The 20,974-nt window shown below is 56.2% G+C and overlaps 2 protein-coding genes across 2 annotated transcripts in view; one reads left to right on the forward strand and one right to left on the reverse strand.

Moving 5' to 3' along the window:
* Positions 1-1,126: 1,126 nt before the first annotated feature.
* Positions 1,127-6,301, forward strand: TNIP2 (TNFAIP3 interacting protein 2). Its single transcript, XM_004715101.2, has 6 exons — positions 1,127-1,135; positions 1,536-1,778; positions 4,122-4,211; positions 4,492-4,734; positions 5,014-5,133; positions 6,016-6,301. Exons 1-6 carry the CDS (start codon positions 1,127-1,129, stop codon positions 6,196-6,198), a joined length of 888 nt encoding a protein of 295 aa, XP_004715158.1. The 3' UTR covers positions 6,199-6,301.
* A 7,518-nt stretch (positions 6,302-13,819) lies between these two features.
* The window catches only part of FAM193A (family with sequence similarity 193 member A), an 83,261-nt gene continuing 76,106 nt past the window's right edge, over positions 13,820-20,974 (reverse strand). Inside the window, exon 20 of the mRNA XM_045289489.1 lies at positions 13,820-14,381. Within this exon, the coding sequence (XP_045145424.1) occupies positions 14,288-14,381 (94 nt within the window). The 3' untranslated portion in view covers positions 13,820-14,287. The remainder of the gene's footprint in view (positions 14,382-20,974) is intronic.

Below are 20,974 nucleotides of genomic sequence, written 5' to 3' on the forward strand. Positions count from 1 at the left end.
CCGACGTCTCCCCTCACCCACTTTTCTGTTGTCCGTCCCCCAGGGAGGAGGTCACATGTAGTCCCTTGTAATCGGTTCCCTCCTTCCTATCCACTCCGCTTTTCATCAGCATGCACCGCACCCGCACTTGAAGCAGACGTGCCCCCGCAGCTCTTCCTGGTCCTCCCTGGCCCTGTCGTCCCAGTTTGCCCAGGAGAGAAGCCGGGCCTGGAGGGGGGTACCCGCGGAAGTCATGGGGTGCTTGGAATAGAGGGGGCGCAGCGCCAAGCATCACAGCGGGACCCAGCCACGCGGAGGCATCTCGGAGGACCACCGCCTAGGACATGCCCCGCTCCACAGAGCAGTTCTGCCTGTCACTCTCGTGGGGTGGGGGTGGGGGGCAAGTGTCAGCCCAGCTGACTCCGGGAGAAGGGAAACGCGTCATTGTTTTAGGGGTAGCAAGTTTCTGTTTAAGACGGCGCTGTGGACTGGGCACTGGGCTGCGAGCAGCAAGGTCGATGCTTCAAACCCACCCCAGGGACACCCCAACCGATGAGACTGTTGTCTCCACAAAGATTTCTAGCCTCAGAAAGCTACGGAGGGCCATTCTGACTCAAACAGACTTGATGCAGTAGGCTTGCCCGTTTATTTTTTGAGTTCATTAGTTTATGGAGGGTTTTCTGTTAGTTGGGTCAACGGGTTAGTTGCTGGGCTGCTAACCAACAGGTCAGTGCTTTGGACCTCCCAGCCCATCCTCAGAGGGAAAGAGGTACAGCCCCGCTCCCTCCACAGCCGTGGGTGGTCTCAGTCCGGGTTTCTGTTTACAGCAGTGGTGAACTTGGTGAGCACTTCACTGTATGATTACCGTCATGAGTACCACTCTGGCGGTCAAGTGGAGAGCCTGACATTGGCCTGTGCTTGGTCGCATGTGTTTCAACAGTGAAACAACGTTGCGCTTGTGTACCCCTGTACCCCGTGCACAACAAACGGAAACACCACCAGGCCCTGCGCCGTCCACACAATCGTGCCCAAGCCCATTGACGCAGCCACTGTGTCCACTCATGTCTTTGAGGACCTTCCTCTCTCACCGCCCCTCCACTTGACCCAGCACGATGTCCTTCTCCAGGGACTGGTCCCTCCTGACGGCATGTGCAAAGTACGCGAGATGGGAAGCCTTGCCATCCTTGTGTCTTAGGAGCACTCTGGCTCGACTTCTTCCGGGACAGATCGGGTTGTTCTTTCCATATTCTTTGCCATCACCTTCATAAACTCCTGTAGTAAAACTTCCATCGTCGGACGTGCTGTCAGTGAGTTCTGCGTGGCGCCGTTCTGATCAGAGCTGTGGAGAACCGTGATCCGAGCAGAGCCGTGGAGTGCCCTGGGAGGGGGGTGGGTGTCAGTCAGGGCAGGTGAAGGAGGCTGGAGGGTGGAGGCACCTCTGACCCCTGCCTCGTGGCTCCTCAGCTTGTGTAGCCAAAGGTGGTCAGATGCGGACCCTGCGCCTCCTCAGGGCCCTTGGTGCCCCTCACGGCATTAACTTCTGGACGTTTCCCTAGGAGATCTCCAGGCTGAAAGAGTCCCTGCAGGAGAAGGAGAGGGAGGCACAGGAGCTGACGGAGGCCGAGACAGCCCAGCAGGCGCGGGCCCGGGCCACCAGCCACGTGCTGTGTCGCTCCCTGGCCGAGGAGGCCCACCAGCTTCGGAGGACGCTGGCCGCCACCGCCCGGATGTGCCAGCAGCTGGCCCGGTGTCTGGAGGAGAGGCAGCGAGTGGCAGGGACCGAGACCCTCGAGGAGGAGGTGGGCCATGCGGTTTCCTGTGCGGCGGCTATTAACAGCAGTCATGCCAGTGGGAGCACCAAGGACAGTCCATGTGGCTGGCAGTCCGTGTCCATGGTCACGTGGCATCTGTCTTCCGGCCTGTCCCTGCTTCTGTGCCTAGTCTGCTCCTTGTAGGTCCCTGGTGGCGCTGCAGGTTAGCTATTGGGCTGCTAACCGCGAGCCTGGGTGTTCATTTGCAGTCTGCTTCCCTAAAGATTCGACCTTCGGGCAGTTCTACTACATTCTGTAGGGTCGCTGTGGTGGGTTTTAGTTTGTGTCTGCCGCCAACCACAAGGTTGGAGATTCGAACTCACCGGCTGGGAGAAAGATGAGGCTGTCTGCTCCCATGAAGACGGACAGTCCCAGAACCCGTCAGGAGCAGTTTATTCTGCCCTCTATGGTCGCTCTGAGGCAGAGTGGACTTTATGACAGTGGGTTTGACCTCACAGATGAAGGGACCAGGTGGCAGAGCGGCTAAGCTCTTGGCTGCTCACCGAAAGGTAGGCGGTTTGAGTCCACCAGCAGCTCCGTGGGAGAACGATGAGGCCGTCCGCTGCTGTAAAGGTTTGGGCCTCAGCAGTGCCGAGGAGCAGTTCTACTCTGTCCTGCAGGGTTGAGGAGAGACAGACTCACCTCCCTGATGGCCGGCTTTATTTTGGGTCTGCACGGAGCCCTTGGGGGTGTTGTGGTGAATGTTGGCCTGCTAACCGCAAAGTCAGAAGTTTGAAACCACCAGCCGCTAGGTGGGAGAAAGAGGAGACTCTCGGCTCCCATTAAGAGTTGGGGTGTCGGGAACCTCCTACAGGGGTGCTGGTCTTCAGAATGCACTGAGGGCCATGGGTCTGACCTGGGCTATAGGCTCATTAGCATAGCCCAGAACCACTCCTCCCAAACAGGGCCAGTCATAGCGAGCGAGCGGGGTGAGGACGGCTTCACCTATTTAGGGGGACACAATAACCGAGTCAAGCAGCAGGGGTGACTGCTCCCTCTCCCGTGGCTCGTCAGATGGCCACACCGTCGAGGTTCCCAGGAAGCTTGCCAGCTGTGGGGGCAGAATGAGGAATAGGAAGGGAGGGTGTGTCCCACCCCCACGCTCCCAGTCAAGCTTCCTGGTCTCATCTGGATTGAGGGGGAGGGGGAGGAGGAGGAAGGGCCAGGCGGTCAGTGAGGAGACCCATACAAGTGAGGTCCTGAGACCTTGGGTGGGCTCTGCTTCTGAGTCCCTGGCTGTAGCAGGTGCGGCCCTGGGGTCCCAGTAGATGTGCATGCTCATGGCCTGGAAGCTGGGCCATCTCGCCCAGGCCTGGCTCCCTTGTTATCCTGACGGCCCCTGTTCTGGATGGCCCTGACACAGGACAGGCAGAGCCCGCCCGTGGGGGCTGAGGGGTGTGCTCACAGTGGGTGTGTGAGGCAAGCTGGAGGGGCTCCACTGAGGAGGTTCAGTGTCAGGAATTGCACGGGTGGAGCCATGGGGGGGTGGGGGCATCTGGACATGGGTGTTGGAAGTGGGATGAATCGGGTTGGACATGTGCCATCCGTCTGTCCATCCATCTGTCCTTGCTCCAGCATGCCAGGTACTCACAGCCATCTGGACTGGGCAGCCGAGGAGAAACCAAGCTGGGCCTGGTGGGGCCTCATCCCTTCTCTTCCCTCCCGGGACAGCCCCGTGGGTCCCCACCGCAGAGACCAGCTTTCTGACGGAATCTTCCAGGAGTTGGAAAAGTTCCCTTGTGGTCTGCGGGGGTGGGGGGCCGCCGCGAGCAGCGGGCTCTGTGAAAAAGGGAACTTCAGGAGGAACAGAGGCTAGGCTGCAGGGAGCTGCCCGGGGAGAGGGCACAGCCGGGCCCTGAGTCACCATGCCCCCCCCACCCCCGTGGGTGTCCCTGCGTGCCAAGGGCCAGGCACAGCTTCGTCCTCAGTGGCCTCCTTCTGTGCCATGCTTTGCGGCCACTTGAAACTCTGTGCACCGCCCCACTGCACTTCCTGGCTGTCGCTCCCGTCCAGTGGCCTTTGGGACACCAGCCTGACCCACAGCCTTCAATTCTTCCCCACCCCACCCGACTGGGCGAAGCTGAGGAACTTACAAGTGACTCCCACATGAGGGCGCAGTGGGCAGAGGCAGTCTCACGGCAGGGGGCTGGGCGGTCACAGGGTGATGCCCCAGGCTCACCACACCCCACGGCCCCCGCTGGGTTGGAGCAGGGGATCTTAGCTCAGAGCCAGATGTACTGAAGACCCCAGCCCCCAGGCTCCAGGAGGCGGCAGGTGACCTACACAGCCGGGCTGGTGACACAGTGGCCCCTCTGTCTCTTCCTCCCACAGCCAGGGCCCCTTGGTGGGGACGCTGTCCTGCAGGCTGAGGTGGAGAAGTTACGGGAAGAGAACCAGCACCTGAAGGCCAAGGTCACTCGAGTGAGTGCCCTGCCTCCGTGCTGGCCTCTGAGCCTGGCCAGGCCCCGGGGCCTGCCTTCCTGGCTGCCACCCTGCACGCCCACCCTTGCCTTGCTCTGGGGATGCAGGAGGCAGGGGCTCTGCCCGGTGGGGGTGGGGTGGCAGGCATCCCTTCAGTTGCCTGGTGTTGCTGTGGGGTTCCTGGGTGAACCTGGGGCAGCACTCACTGACAGGACCAGCTGGCCCTCCTGCCCAGGGGTGGCCTGGCTAGCCCTGAGCGCGGCTGCTCCCCGGGCCCCAGGTGGAGGACCTCAACGCCAGGTGGCAGCGGTACGATGCCAGCAGGGACAAGTATGTGCGGGGGCTGCAGGCCCTGGGCCAGCCAGACCCACCTTCTGCCATGCACCTGCGGAACGAGGTGGCCAGGCTCAGCCAGCAGCTGCAGGAGGCGCTTAGCCAGCAGGCCCAGGCTCAGCGGGAGCTGGTGGCTGCTTGGGGGTCCCGAGATGCCGCGCTGGAGCGGGGGCAGATGCTGGAGCAGCAGGTGTGTGTGCACGTGTGGCAGGGATGGCGCTGGGCGCTCAGCTGGCGGGTGGCTGGGAAGGATGGGGTACTGCTGGGTGAGCATTGGACAGATGCATGGCTGGGGGACTGGGCGGGTGGGGGCTGGGACCCTGCTGGACAGGCAGTGCTGACACCCAGGGGGAAATAGGTGGGGGCCACGCTAGCTGCCTCAGTTGGGAGGCAGGGAGACCAGGACATCTGGGTGGGCAGTGGTGGACCCCCTGTGGGTGAGAAGATGTGGTGGTCTCCCCGCACACAGCTCCTTGTGTACAAGGATGACTTCTCATCGGAGCGGGCGGATCGAGAGCGGGCCCAGGGCAGGATCCAGGAGCTGCAGGACACAGTGGCCTCCCTGCAGGACCAGATATCCAGGAGACAGGTGCGCCCCGGTATCAGCACCCACTCTGCCTGGCTCGCCCCCGCCATGTGTCTGGTCTTGGGTTTTCGGTGGGGGAGGGTGTCAGAGGACCGCCTGCATGAGGCCTCACCTGCTGCCCCACCTGGGTGTCCAGGTGCTTAGATGAGGGCAGGGAGGGGATGGAGTGACCCTCAGTGAGGTCAAGCTCATTTGGGCTGTCCCCATCCAGTGGGCACCTCCCAGGGGGCCTGCAACAGGTGGACGAACACCCTGAAACTGTGGAGCCTCCCATCCTCTCGGAGATAGTCCCTGCCCTGTTCCCCGAGGATACGTGTGGGGGGGAGGCCCAGACCAGCGGCATCTCTCCCTGTGGAAAAAGGGTTGGGGACCATGGCTAGCTCCTGTCCCCTGATCCTCCAGGTTCACAGAGAGGTGCCTGGTTGACCCCAGGGTGGCCCTACCCACTGCCTCAGACAGGGTTCTGTGTGTCCCCCGGACTGGACATAGGTCAGCAGCCTCTGTGCCTGCCATCTGGCTTTGGATGGAAGTGGGCCTTGTGTCTCCTCATAGCGCAGGCAGGGCCATAGCCAGATACTGAGAGCTGGCCAGTGCCCCCTGCACTCAGAGTGGGACATGGGGTTGAGGGGGCAGTGCTGAGCGCCCCACCCCCTGCAGTGAGGAGGAAGTGCAGGGCAGGGTCCACCTGGCCCCAGAGCAGGTGGGATGGGCCCTGGAGCTGGCCTCCCTCCCCTCAGGAGCCCCAGGCTGGTGGCTTAGACACCTGGGACCCACGTCACTAGCACCTCGGAAGCTCTGGGCCCTGGACACGGGGAGCCTGCTCGTGGACCGAGCACCGCGCTGTCCTGTCCCCACCCCCACAGAAGGCGCTGCCTTCTCTTCCAGGACACCTGGGGGCCGGACTTGGCGACTGAGGCCCCAGCACAGGCGGTGCTGCTGCCCTCACGGCCAGAGCCGCCCACAGGCCCCAGGGGCCAGGGAGACCTCCAGTGTCCCCACTGCCTGCGCCACTTCAGCGACGAACAGGGAGAGGAGCTCTTCAAGCACGTGGCCGAGTGCTGCCAGTGAGCAGCCCCGCCCTGTACCCGCAATGCCCGCCCTCCCATTGGCCACGCTGTGCTGCCGGCTTCCGACATCCCTGCCCACGCGCCTGCGCAGGCCCTGGACGGGACGGGCCAGTCTGGGGAAGCGCCTGTGTTGTCAGGGGCTGGGGGTGCTGAGGCCTGTGACAGACTGCTGGGGGCCTGGCACTGCTCAGGCAGGCTCCCTGAGGGTAAAAACCGCGTTCATGCCCCTCACTGGCTTCAGCATTTAAGGCAGGCTCCCTGAGGATAAAAACCGCGTTCATGCCCCTCACTGGCTTCTGCAAGGAAATGCTGTCGCTGGGATTACCGCTGTACGGGCTGCAGTGTCCCAATGTGTCCCCCAGGGGAAGGGCTTGGCCACCTGCCCAGGAGCCGGTGATGGATAGCTCTGCTTACCAGTCTCACCTCCCAGTGGGCATGGAGGGGCTGCCTGGGCCTTTGGGATGGGGCACACTGGCCATGTAGTCTGTGCTGCTACTGATCAACTGGACCAGCCTCCCTGCCCTTGTCCCCTGTGCTCCAGGCAGCCTACAGAAACTGGGGGCAGGTGAGTGGAGGTGCACCGTGTGGACTGGGGGCCTGGATGCTGGGGAACTGCACTTAGCAGATCCCAGGGCCCAGGCAGGTGCGGTGACCTGACGTCAGGATGGGGCCAGCCTCTATCAGCACAGCCAGACCACGCAGAGAAAGTGGTCTGGGAGAACACTGGCTATACACGGAGGGTCTGACTGCCCGATGGTGGGATCCAGCTCCCCTCCCCAACTGCTCTTGAACAAGGCCCGGCCCTCTTGTCCTGGTGGCGAAACTCCACCTTCCTGTGTCAGTGTCCCCATTGTGTGGGGGATGGCGTACCTTTCAAGGCTCCCAGGGCTTTCGGGCCAGCAAAGGGCCAGCTCTGCCTAGACGGGGTTGGGGATTCCAGTCTGGCTGGCTTTAGAGCCTTGCAGTGCCAAGATGATGAAAAACTCTTGTATTTATTTAAAACGGACTGTAATAAGTTCAGGACACATCCTGTAACCTGTAGGGTAACCACTGAAACAGTCATAAAAATACTTAACTAAAAAGTATGTGGAAAATATTCCATGTTGTGTGTGTGTGTTTATGCTTAAGCCAAAGTGTGACAAGGTAGGAATAAGGGAATAAGATGGAAGAATGAAACAAACCGCAGACAAGCCCAAGAATATAAGCAATTACATAAAATATGAATGGACCAAACACACCAGTGGAAAGACAGAGACTGTCATATTGAATAAAAATAACCACAAAGGATGCTCCTTAAAGACGGGATGGAAATGATGGACAAAGTAGAGTCCATGACAGCACTGACCAAGAAAAGGTGTGGGTGCCTGACAGACAGGCAGCATGGACATGAAGCCAGCACTACTGCCAATAAAATAGTGGACGCCGTCGAAGGGCAAACGCAGAAGGGATATGCAACATTCCCAAAGGTCTCCTTGCTGTTACTAGGTGCCGCGGAGTCCGTTTCAGACAACGGCACGAAGCCCCGTCCAGCCCCGCACCAGCCTTACATTTGTTACGGGTGAGCCCACGTCTGCAGTCACGTGACGACCGACCTCCTGGAGGGTCTGCCTCTTTCCACTTGGCTGACCTTCTACTGTGCATGGCATCTTTTTCAGGGACGGGCCCCTCCAGATGACACCCAGAGTACAGGAGCTCTTACTGCCCTCCGTACTCTGGCGGTGCTTCCGAGACAGATCCCTTTGTTCTTACGGCAGGCAGTCCAGCGTACTTGCCACACTCTCCCCAGCACCATCATCTAGAGGCTCGGCTCGTCATCAGTGTCCCCCTTTCACTAGTGTGGGAGGTGACTGAAAATACCATGACTTGGAGCAGATGCACCTTAGTCCTCAATGGGAGCTCCTCCCTCGACAGGACTTCAAAGAAGTCGCATTGTGCAGCAGAGAGGTCCAGGGCGATACCTGATTGTTCGGGGTTTTTTTGGTTTTGTTTTTGACTGCTGCTTCTATGAGCTTTGCTTGAGGATTCAAACTTGTCTTTTCCCTGTATGTTGTCTATTGGTCCAGTTGGAGGGTTTCTTCCCTTTACACAGAGTTGGCAATCTAGGCCCAAGCTTCAGTCTTCGATTTTCATCAGCAAGTGCTCCAAGGATCTCTCGCTTGCAGCAAGCACAGTGTCATCTTCACCCCCAGGCTGTTAACAATCAGAGTCGAGTCTGCTTCTTACCCCCAGCACACAGGCTGAGATGGGTGGAAGGCTGACACCCTGGGCCACACCTTCCCGACGTGGTACACTGACTGCGTGGTTTTTGGTGTTGTTTGTGCTCATCTCTCGCTCCTTCCTGCAGCATCCAAGATGCAACTTGAGACTTGAATGTTTTCTGCATCTCTTTCCCTTTCAGGCAGTGGAGCATGCTCATCTTTTTCATTTTCTAACTCTAGGTCCTTGCACATTTCAAAGTAATATTTGACTTTGTCTTCTCCAGCTGCCCTTTGAGAACTTCCTCTTTAGCTCTTTGATGTCATCTTTTCTTCCACTTACCTTAGCGTCTCGACGAGTAAGAGCAAGTTTGAGTCTCTTCCGACACCCATGTCACCCTTCATTTCTTGTCTTTTTAATGGCCTTCGGACTTCTCCACATGGGTGTCCCTGCGGTCCCTCCCACCGCTCATCACGTCTTCTGTCACCAGTGCTCTCTGTGTCAGATCTGTCCCTGAAATCCAGGTGAGACAGGCTCAAGGGCCTATTTTAGCTCTGGTGGATCCGATTTCATTTCCTTCAGCTTCACCTGAACTTAGTATGACAGCTGCTAAGTCTGCTCCACAGTTGGTCCTTGGCCTCGTCTTGACTGCTGACGTTGGAGTTTCTCCATTGTTTCTTCCTACGGGTTCAATTCGATAACTGTGTAGCCCATCTGATGAGGTCCCAGGGTGCAGTCACTTGCTCAGTTGCTGGAAAAAGGTACTTACATAAAGAAGCGATTCAGTGCTCTTGCAACATTGTATCATGCAACCCTCCACGTCTTTTCTATCACTAAAGGCTATTTTTCAACTACCGGAAGCTTCACTGAAGCCTGTTCACTTGGGTGACCCTCCAGGTATGTGATATACCAGTAACCTAGCTTCCCAAGTGACAGCTACACACAAACCACCACCGTCCAACAACCTGGCTGTCAAGTGATGGGCTGTGGAATTGGGGATTCTTTTAGCTGTACATGAATATAGTAGAAACTGAGAAAGGTGTAAATCCAGCGATCTAAGTAGCCATGAAGAAGAATGTGGCATCAGGATTGGAGGAAGGCTTATTAACCACCTGCAATATGCAGATGACAACCTTGCTTGCTGGAGGCAGGAGGACTTGGAGCCCTTGCTAGGAAGACACGGATCGAAACCTGCAGTATGGGTTGTGGCTCAATGTAAAGAAAAACCCAAATCCTCACAACTGGGCCAAGGAGTAACATCGTGATCAATGGAGACAAGCTTGAAGCCATCAGGGAGGTTGTCTTGCCAGAGCTCATGGAAGCAGCAGTCGGGAGATCAAAAGGCCTGTTGCACTGCCCTCTTCTGGAGCACTGAAGAGCAAGGGTGCCACTGTGAGGACCAAGGTGCCCCTGACCCCGCCATGGCACGCTTTGTTGCATCATATGCCTGTGGAAGCTGGGCGTCGACTAAGGAAGACAAGGAGCGGATGCGCTTGAATGGTGGTGCTGGAGGACAGACTGGACCTTGGACTGCCAGGAAGACAAGCAGTGCAGCCGCAGTGCTCCCTGGTGGTGAGACTTCGTCTTACATACTTTGGACACGCCGTCAGGAGAGGAGGCCCTCAGGAGATGGGTTAGCTTCCACATGGGCTGAAGCGCAGGAACAGCTGTGAGGATGGTCAGTGTTTGTTTCCATCTGTCGGCAGAATGCCGCGGTGGGTCTGAACTCTCTCGGTGGCACCTCACAACAAGTCCTTCCCAATGAAGGAAGTCACGAGAGGGCAGTACATCGAGAGAGCAAATCGGTTACAACAAACAATGCCCTAGTGCAAGACGTATGATGGACAGAGAAAGACAGCAAATGCCAACTGCTACCCGGAAAGAAAAGGGAGCCATCGCTACAGAGCTCTCAGCTACTAAAAGATAGTGAGAGGCCCGCTGTGAGACGTCATACGAGGTAGACATGGTACACAGACCCTCTACAACCCAAACACCAGAGACCTATTGAAACAGGTAAGAACAGTTACCCTGCAACCCTCAGCCTTGGAGGAAGGGGCAGAAGAGTGGAGTAAATCCCAACGAGGAGAAGAAACTGAAGAGCAGCAGTCACAGAGGAAGGACACGTGCGGGGACTGTCAGACAGCCGCACACGGTAGGGTCATCTTGAAACGTCCCAAGCAGACTGGAGACAGCAGCCTGGTACACTGGCAGCGAGCATCAAGAAAGCTGGGGTCTCTGCCTCTTCCCCTCACTCCTGGTGACCAGAAGCATGGTCAGCCCCTGCCCTCACCCATCTAGTGACCCACGGACCTCCCCCTCCGCACCCAGCCTCGGACAAGTCCAAAGCACGTGCGATGATGAAGTCTCGCCATCCTCACGTCCAAGAAGCATTCTGGGTCTATTAATCCTAAAACAGTGGCCACGGGAAAGCCTATGTACAAATGGCTACGACTGGATATAAATCTGGGGGAAAGCTGAGCTGTGCTCCTTACCTCACACCATACACACATAATTTGAAATGGATCATTAACCCCTACCCCCCAAAAAAAACAACGGCAAATTCAAACCAAAACCAACCCGGAAGGAAAAAAAGAAAAAAGAACCCGCCAAGTCCAAGGGTAACTATTCTTACCTGTTTCAATAGGTCTCCGGTATCTGGGCTTAGAGGGTCTGTGTACCAATCACACAACAGGCCTCTCTTGCTGTCTCTTTAGTAGCCGAGAGCTCTGTAGTATGTCTCCTTTTTCCTTCCAGAGAGTCATTTGCATTTTCTTGTGTTTCTGAGACTGTACATCGCTACGCAAGTAGAAAGCCTCGTTGTTTTTCTGCAGAGCCAGGTGGTTTTGAACTGCTGACCGGTGCTTAGTGGCCCGAAGTGTAATCCACTACACCACCAGGGCTCCTAGCTCATAGGCCTAAGCATGTTTCTGATGAGTCTGCAGAATTCTTACCTTTGTAATGTGTCTCCCCCACAATCCCTCTAATCTGTCTTAAATGTTTTTCTCTTGGTCATGCTACTATTATTTTTTAATTCAACAATTAGGTACGGTATGTCCCAGGATGGCTTTCTTTATCGGACTCACGCATGGGAACAATTGTGAGGACAGAGCGGGGAGGGCCGGGCATGGTCCTCTCTCTCCTGTGGGGGAGGGCTGACTCAGTGGCACCGCAACCACCAGGCTTTCTTGATGTCGATTCCACTCAGGGATCACTGAGATTCTGGTTTGAGTTTTCATCAAATTTGGAATGCTTCGGGCTGTCATGTCTTCCTCACACATTCCCCCGACCCGGTGGCTTTTACTGGGATTAGAGCTGCATGTACATCAGACCTTGACATCGTTCCTGGTCTCCACCCCTCTCTGGACTTCTGTTTCACTCTCGTTCCTGTTGGTCTGTTACCAATTTCACTGGTGTTTCCATGTAGTTTCCAAATCCATTTCGATCCTACTCAGGGTATTTTTTTCATTTGAGATATTATAGTTCATTCATCTTGTTCGTTTTCCTGTATGGTCTTGAACATAATTACATGATTCTAGCAGCTCGTGTCTGCTTAGCCCATCACCTGTCATTTCTGGGTCTACTTCTACAGATTGCTATTTCTCCTGGTCATGATCTCAGTTTTCAACTGACGAGTGTTACAACAGTTGATCTTCCTGTGCCAAAGCACAGGCTACGTTCTTATTCCTTTTGGTCTAGACTCAGTGTGGTGAGGCTTGCTTGGGCTTTACAGAGCAAGGTCAGTAACGTACCTGGGGCTAACACAGCCCCACTGCTAGGATGACACTCTCCATGGGGGTTCTTCACGCTGGCGGTGGAAACACAATTCTGAGCCCTCCTGCTTTCTGGCGACCCTTTGCTGGGATTCACAGGGCTTCACCCCCATGCCGCACCAGGACACACACCCAGGGATTCGCTGTGTGTGCCTGGCTGCCCCCCCACCCAGCGAGCGCCGGCTGAGTCCCTCGGTGAGGCTGCTGCTCCCGGTGTGGGCCCAGTGCTCACAGCGCCCCCACAAGTGGGTGGTTTGAGAGAGGAATTCTATTCTCTCACCCCCACCACCTCCTCAGCAGCTGGCAGGCCCAATGGACAGACAGGAAGCTGAGTGCGGGGTGAGTGTCGCATCACTAGGAAACCCAGCTGAGGGGCGGTAGGCAGGCAGCTCCCCAAGGATGAAGGTCCCATTTTCACACTGGTGGGCATTTGCTCCCTTGCCCTGGATGCCCAGTGGGGTCTCAGGACCCTCATCCTCTCTGGTGACACCGCTCCTACTGTGGCCATGCCCAAGCCTCAGTTTCCCCCTCTTCCAAGTCATCCCACGAGCAAAGGGATGTACTCTCTTTCCACACACCGGAAAACACCAACAAGCAAGCAGCCCCCCCGCCCCCACCAGCAGCTGACCCTCTTTCTGCACCTGGTACAGCCAAATTCTGAGCGCTGTGGGGATCCTCCCACCCGGCTTCCCACATTCTCTCTGATCCACACCCACAGAGCTCAGGGGCACGGTCACTGCAGCACCAGGCTCTCCTGCACTCCTTCACTGCCAGCTGCTGATGTCCAGGTGCCCACTCGCTCCCAGGGGTGACACGCCGGCAGCCCGATTCCAGGTGCACAGATTCCGTGCCCTCCGGTCTCCCTTGGGCACCTGCTGAATGCCTCAGACCCGACCCAGTGTGCCCAGATCCGAGCCCAGGCCCTCCCTCTCACTCCCACCCCCAGCCGAGCCACCGAGGAAGCCCAGGGCCATGCCTGACACCTCCGTGAGCTGGGCCTTCCTGGCCCGGCCTTGCCAGCCACGGAGTGTTCTGGGGGCGGGTGGGGGGGTGGTCTGCTGTCCTGGCACATCGAGGTGGGATTTCTATCTTGAAATGTGTGTCCCCGGTTCACACCTTCTACAGTGGGCTCTCCCCTTAGAACCTGCCTCCAAAGCCTGCAGTCCTGCCGACGCTCCCCCTGGACCATGCTGGTCCCCAACCCTCACAGCTCAGCCTCAGCCAAGGCCTTCCGGGGCTGCCACCTAACCTTTGATGCTCTGCTACCCTTTCCCCACCGGCTGTCTGTGCCGGCTGAGCCCAGCACCTCACAGGTGTGCACATGCCCCTCGAGTGCACTCCCACACCCAGCACTGCACATGCTATTGTACACATAAGTGCACATGCTAATGCGCCCACCACCTGCAAGTGCACACCCCACGCTCACCAGCACACACGCTGCACCCTTTAATGCGCTGACCAAGCAAGCGTGCACCCCACATGCCAACCCCGACACTTTGCTGTTCTCTTCCCGTCTAAGTTCCCTCAACATCCAGACCCAGCTGGAGGGGCGGACCGGGAACCGAGGACACAAGACTGCCACAGGGGGACCTCCGAGAGGCTGCAACCAGCCCCTGGCCCCCACCCTCTCCAGGGAAAAAGCAACCAGACAGGGTCTTCTGCCGTACTAATGTATTCCATCTTTCAAAAAGAAAGACATGATTTTAATATTACTTAACAATATGTTAAAGAAGGAGCCCGGCAGGCCTCGTGTTAATACAGTTGTACGCTCTTGAACAGACTTGACGGCGTGTGAGTACTGGGTGAGCAGCTCAGTGCCAACCTTCTCATTCGGCAAGGGTCCTACACGAGCCAGCTACAAGTCAGGGTCAAACACAAATAGCGGGACGTGGACACTCTCAGACGAGCGGGACGAGTGCGGGAGACGCGGGACCACCGGCCCCGCCCACGGGAGGGGGGGGGCGGGACGGCAAGATGGAGAGGCAACGTGGCCACTCGGGCGGCTGCACTCGCCCGGCCGGGTCCAGCGGGCCGAGCTCGTGGCCGGCCGAGGCGCTGGCGGGGAGCTCCGGCAGAGCCACAGTCACAGCGCACTCAGACTACAGGCACACAGCTACAGCTCTTTCAGTGGGCAGCAAACGTGGCTTTCTTCAGGCTGAAGTTGGACCAGTTGATGGACAGTCTTTGTCGCGTCTGCCGCGCGGAGTCCAGGCAGAATCTGCGGAGGCAGAAGGAAAGCACGAGTCGTCAAAGGAAGGAAAGGCAGACCTACCCCCAGGGGCCCTGCTCCTCCTGGCAGAGGGTCCCAACCGGGATGCCCCGTCCGCCACCACCCAGTGAGGCAGGGACCCACATGTTCCCCCCCAGCTCTGTGGGCTGGGGCCGCAGGAGACCCTGCTGATGTCAGGGCTGGGCAGGCAGTTGGAGCACCTCCACGGTGAAGGGACGGCCCAGGCCATGACCAGAGGACACAGAGATGCCCCCCGCCCCCCCCTAGGATGTGGCCTCAAGGCAGGCACATGAGGGCTCGCATACTGGTGTCACTTGAAGTGTGGCACACTGTAGGGGGGCTTTCCAGGGCACCCCGAGTACGGCACACACCCCAGCACTCTCAATAACAGGACGGTCCTTTGTCTGTCATCCATGTCCTCATGCCACCACGCGAGGTCCCCCAACTTGTCCTTCCATTCCTGGTACCCAGAGGACCCCGCCCTCCTGGCCAGTGTGCTCCCAGCAGCAGAGGTGTGAGCCCTGTGGCTCCACCCTCGCCTGGTGGAACATGTTCTGACTTGCTGGCCAGTTTCTCACTGGCTGTACTGACCTGTAGGATGTCTCTCGGTTCACCAAGAGGTCCCTAGTTGGGGGCAATGACTCTCAGCTCACCAAGAGGTCACTCTGCGGGGTCCCTAGTTGGGGACAATGCTTTGTGCTCCCTGACTTCTGAAAGGCTGGTGCCACGGAAAAAAGGCCTAACCATTGAACTCCACAAGGTGATGGCCCAGGAGGCCCAGGGGAGCGGGGCCGATAGCGTATCCTGGATTTCACCAATCCTCATTCAGGATGGACGCTGCTAACCACTGGCCCCTGACCTGCGGAACAGCTCCAGCTCCGCTTTCTTCCAAATGAAATGACCGGCTTGTGGCAGTTCCAAGTCCCAGTTCACCTGCGGCAGCAAATGACTGAACCTGGCTCTTCTAGCCAAGGCCTTGTGAGGGCCACGCAACGAGTGGGTGGGCCTATGCAAATAAGTTGCTGGCAGCCCCCTAATGGGATGAAACCCTCACAAGCCTGGAGCCTCCCAAATGAGGAGGATGGAAACCCAGTAGGGTGCTGGCTTCGAGGATGTCAATTGCAAAGGCCTCGTCACCATCAAGATTCAGAGCCAGGAGCAGAGTGTGTTTGGACCCAGGGCCCATGTGCTGAGAGAACCTGCCAGACCCAGGATCGAGAGGGCAAGGGGGTGGAGTGGGCAGGCTTCCCTGGCAGAGGTCAAGAGTGATGTAAACCTCCACTAAGCAGGGCAGGGCCCAGGCCAAAGAGCCCAGGCCTGGAGAGAGGCCTGCACGTGGGCAAGGCTGAGCGGCTGTCTGTCCCCAGGAAGTCCACACATGTGGGTGTGGTCTGTGAGCTGTGCGAGGCCCTGTTATGCTTTACTGGAGGCCAGCCTGCGGGGCGGGGCCAGCTGGCAGAGGCCAGCGGGCATGTCCGACCTCCACCTCGAAGAAGTCAGCCTTGGCCGATGGCAAGTCTCTCTGTTGATGCCATTTTCAGTCTGGAGGTGACCTCTGAGAATAGTGTCCATCACAGCCTTCCACAGCTCCATCATGAGCCAGGCCGAACTTCTCAGCGACTTTCGACCCTCAGGGGTCGGGGTGAGGGTCCACTGGGCTACGTCTCCTGTTTGCCCAACTCTGCATCAACCCACACTGGGTGTCTTTACAGCGGGCAGGAGGCCCACCTGGCCCCTTTGTCTGCACAGAGGGTCACAGCAGTCTCTGGTGCTTTCCACTTTACTGTACCCGGCGTGGAGAAGAGTCTGAGTGACACAGGTGTATCACAAAGAATAACTACAGGCCAAGCACTGTGTACCAGCCAAGGTTCCCTCTGGGCCCTGCCCGCAGCTTCTTCCCTTCCTGAGACAGCGACCATCGACCATCGTGGCTGGTCCTGGACTTTGTCTTCACATCCATTTATGAACCAAACAGGGTGCTCCCTTTCCGGAAGCCGGCCTCGGAGCTGCCGAATCTAAGAACACATGAAACGGAGCTTCAGCTGCTCCCTTAACGCAGACGGACACAGGCCGTGTCACCAGCCCCAGGAGCAGCCTCCTGCCCTCGTGGAAACCGTGAGATGCAGGTGCGCTGCCTGCCTGCAGTTCTACCTGGGACCCCGCCCTTCACCAGGAGGGCCCCTCAGAGTCGCCCCGTCACACTGTGCGGAGAGCACCAGGCACAGGTTTTCAGATGGGCTGGAGAGTGTTCCTGTCTCCCACGTGGGGGCCCACGAGACTATTGCTGCAGTGAGCGGCACGAAACCCCACACCTGGTTTGGTGGTTTCTGGACTTGGAGTAGACAGACAGGGTCACCTCACGGACGCACGTTTGCGCACAACACTCCGTTTGAGGGGCTGTCCATGATCACGCTGGGCCAGCTGGTCTGCGGCATTCTGTCCAACACGTGTGAGACACACTGTGTTCAAACTCCACAGTCCTTCTCGAGGTCTGGCTGGGGCTGGATGACACCCACAGACACCCAGCAGCTCTGTGACACTAACTTCCCGTCTGCTTGTGGCCAAGTTCATCTGCCCAGCCATCCGCGTGGGTTCTTGGGTGGCTCGGGGCTCAGAACCACACAGGTGCTGCTATACTGGGTGCCGCCAAGTCTGTTCCCAACTCACAGCAAGCCAGGCACCGAAGAATCCAGCACGGCCGCCCAACAGTGGGTGCTCTGCCGCAGCAGACCTTCTTGCGGGAGGGCCATCCTCTAACTGACCCTCTATTTTACCAAGACGGCGTCCTTCCCCAGGGACGGGTCCCTGCTGACCACATGCCCACTGTACGTGCTGAGAAGTCTGACCCCCGCTCTGCCCCAAGGAATGTTTCGCTTGGCCTTCCCAGCGCCCATGGCACATGCAGTGCTGCCTGCCGACCCCAGGAATCAGAGCCACCACGTGCTCTTTAGTCCTTGTCCAGAAACACAACGGCGTCTCCCCAGTTACCCATCTCATGGGCTGTCATTTCACACTTAACAACAACCACTCACAGTGACCCTACCGCACAGGGGCCCCAGAGCCGCCCTGCCGAGTTTTCAATACTAACTATTCATGGGAGTAGAAAGCCTGTCTTTCTCTCTCGGAGCAGCTGGTGGTTCTGAACTGCGGACTGTGTGGACCCAACGCGTAACCACTACTTTGTCCACGGCTGACATAACAGCAAGTGTCAACCTGGGTCCACGCAAACCCAGGTGGGCAGGATTCCCAGGGTTTGGAAGCTTGGGATGATGCAGCCATCCTCCATTTTCCCACCATGCCGACTTGTGCTTACCTGGGGAGCCCAGCGGGCTGCTAAGTGCTGGGGACTCTGACCAGGACGGCGGGTTTTCCAGGTCCACTACGCTAGTCCAACTCATTTTGCTTTGTGCATTTTGAGACTACCTTCTCACGTGCAAAATTACGTTTAAAATTTCCCTTTCGTCCAGATCCATCACACCCATTGTCACCGTGTAGCAGGCTTCTCCGGCCCTGACACTGCATGAAGAGTGCACTGGGCGGCACAGCCCGGGGGACTGGAGCCGGAGAGACTCTACTGCGGCTCCATGTATGGGAACGGGCCTGACAGCAGGGTGTGTGTGTGTGTGTGTGTGACTCTGCCGCAGCTCCATGTGTGGGAATGGGCCTGACAGCAGGGTGTGTGTGTGTGTGTGTTTTAAACCAATGCTGCCACTTTTAACTTTGCCTCCCGTTACATAAAGCGTTTTCCTTGGTCCCGGGTGACTTTACCCTGCCTACACGGTTCCACTATTGCAGTCTTTCCATCGAGCTTCGGGCCTGTCCTGGTGCACACACACACAGCATGCGGCTTACAGATGCAGATGTCCTATGATGACTGCAGTCCACTTACTGTCTATTGAGGTTACTGATGTAACTCAGCTTCTACCTGTCATCTATCTTAACATTCCTACTGACACCTTGTGGGGTTAAAGGGAAGAGGGAACCCCACAAAACATCACAGGTTTGGTAGGCGCAATTGTACAGCAATAATAAGTAGAGATTATAGTAAAGTCATAGAGAGCATGAGAGTTAAAAGATAGAGTCAAGTAATGGAGTCAGACGCAATTCATGGTAGCATTGCTCACCTCAGCCCCGCTTGATGGTCCTTGTGGAGGGGGCTTAGCCGTCAGAGAAGAAGCCGCTGCTTCGTCCTCCTTAGCCACCTTCTCTAGCCACCCTCGGCCAGCCACCTCCCTCAGAGGCATCATTCTTATCCATGGGATCACAAGGGAGTAACAACAGTGGTCCTAAACTGTCTCCCTTTTTTATGGTCCAGGGAAGGCCGGATCTGACCTTTACCTTAATTTCTCCGTTGTGGTCCTGATTAATCACATCTGAGAGCATTTAAATTAGATTTCCCTAATAAAAGTCCAATTGTGCCTTTGGGTAAAGGACCCCGAACTCCTGTCCTGATCGCAGTAGGTTCCTTATCTGGTAAAAGCTGGATGTCTTCCTGACTGGTCAAATTTAGTGAGGAGTTCTCCCTGCTAGTAGAGGATAGGCCTTGGGGGGAGCGGACATCTGACTGCGGACTGGTAGCATTCCCAATGGGGTCCTGCATCTGAGGATTATCTCCTGGGCTCCGTTCAGAGGAGCTCGGAGCACGCCCCGCTACACATTTTTTGGCTGGGCGTTGCTTTCTAGCGGATGTCCTCTATTGCTAAACCTTCAATGACAATTCTTCGCCCAGTGTCTGCCTCTGTTGCAGCAGGGGCAAAGTCCGGGTTCCTTGGAGCCCGTCTCTGGCTCTCTACCTGGGTCTTTCCCGGTGCAAATTGTCCTGTTCCTCTGCAATACCTGCCTGCAGTTTCTCTGATAATGTCCCTCTTCTCCACATGTAAAGCATTTCCCTCTAGGTCTGGTGTGACTTGTCAAAGCAGCAGCCATGAGGTTGGCCCTGTGCTCTGTCCCTACATTCCTGCACAACCTGATATAATCTAACAGTGTGCTCTGCTCCTTGAAAGGGCATATAGCAGCTTGGCACGATGTGTTCCCGTTCTCAAATGCTAATGTAAGAATAAGATTATCTGCTGCCCCTTTGTCTGCTACGTTCTTGTGGACAGCATCTTGCAACCTGGCTATAAAATCTATGTAAGGCTCATCATTCCTTTGCTTTACTGCTGTGTAATTCGGCGGCCTGCTTCCTGACGGTATTATTTTTTCCCAGGCCTTTAAGCAAACTTCTCTCACCTGAGTGAATGTCTGCTCATCAAACTGCAGTTGGGACTCAACTGTGATGTAATTCTCATCTCCTAGCAGCTGATGAATCCCTATATCTATACCCTCTTCTGAATTTTTGCGAGCACGTGCAAGAGCTGTTTCGGCCCATAGTAATTGATACTGCAAAGATTCTGAAGATGAGAGGCAAGATTTCGTTAGCACCCTCCAATCTGCTGGGATCCAATGCTCAGAATCTGCCAGAGACTTTATCATACTAATAACAAATGGGGAGTCTGGACCATAGTTAGATACAGCTTGCTTGAGGTCCTTCAGTAGCTTGAAGGGGAAGGCAGTATGTTGCCGTTCTTGAATCCCTTGTGGGTGCTGCTCGTTGGGCTGTCTGTCTATAACTCTCACGGGATAAGCCACTCTAAATTCTAAATCTGCTTCCTGGGCTATGCTCTTCTCTACCTGCGAAAGCAATGGTGTCTTCCTACACCCTGCCCCTTTGCTTTTTGCTTCCCGAGCCTCGCCCTCTACGTTAAATCTCTCCGCTTGTTTTTCTTTGGATCTGACCTCTTCTCCTCCAGCACTGCCTTGCTTGATAGTATTGTGATTCTCCACACTATATTCAGGTGGTTTACATGGCTCAACTCTGCTATCTCCTGATTCAAACTTTGCCTTCTCAGCTACACTTACAATTTTTTCATCTGCCTGAAACATCCTGCTTGCTCCTCACCTGATTTAAATCTGCGTAGTTTAGAAGTTTCTCTCTACTTTGCTGGTTCTGCTTTCTCTACCTTTGAAAGTAAGGGAGTTTCTTGGGATCGTTTAATAGCCTCACTTTGGGTCTTGGAATCAGCTGCCTCTTGTACTTTATCACCTTTAAACCTTCAGAGGCTGCAGTCCCCCAAGGGCATATAGGCTTTGGCCATGAGGTTTCTTTTAGAATCAAAGGCCTTAGAAAATAAATCAATCCCTGCTTTTTCAGTTTCTCCTAAAATTTCATCGTCTAATTCATACTCATTCATATACACTTTAGCTTGCTTTTCTAGATTAGGATAGCTCACACAAGACTTCTCACTAGACTGATAATCCTCACTCTCTTCCTCCTGCAAAAGTCTAAAAACCATCTTAACTTGAACCCACAGACCACGTTTTCATAGGGATACTCTCCCCATCTCTGTGTGCTTTCTTTAAGTTTTCAATCACCTTCTCCCAGGTCTCTAGATCAAAAGTTCCTTCCTCCGGGAACCATGGATTATACCTTTTTACTACTTTTAGAAAACATTGCATCTTTTTCTTCATTACTTTTACACCCTGTTTTTTCAGTAAGTTGATGAGCGTAGTACCATAAGTTTCAGGTTTACTTTTACCTTGCC

Source organism: Echinops telfairi, unplaced genomic scaffold (genome assembly GCF_000313985.2).
Source record: "Echinops telfairi isolate 266 unplaced genomic scaffold, ASM31398v2 ScPeMD7_28;HRSCAF=97, whole genome shotgun sequence".
Classification (NCBI taxonomy): Eukaryota; Metazoa; Chordata; class Mammalia; order Afrosoricida; family Tenrecidae; genus Echinops; species Echinops telfairi.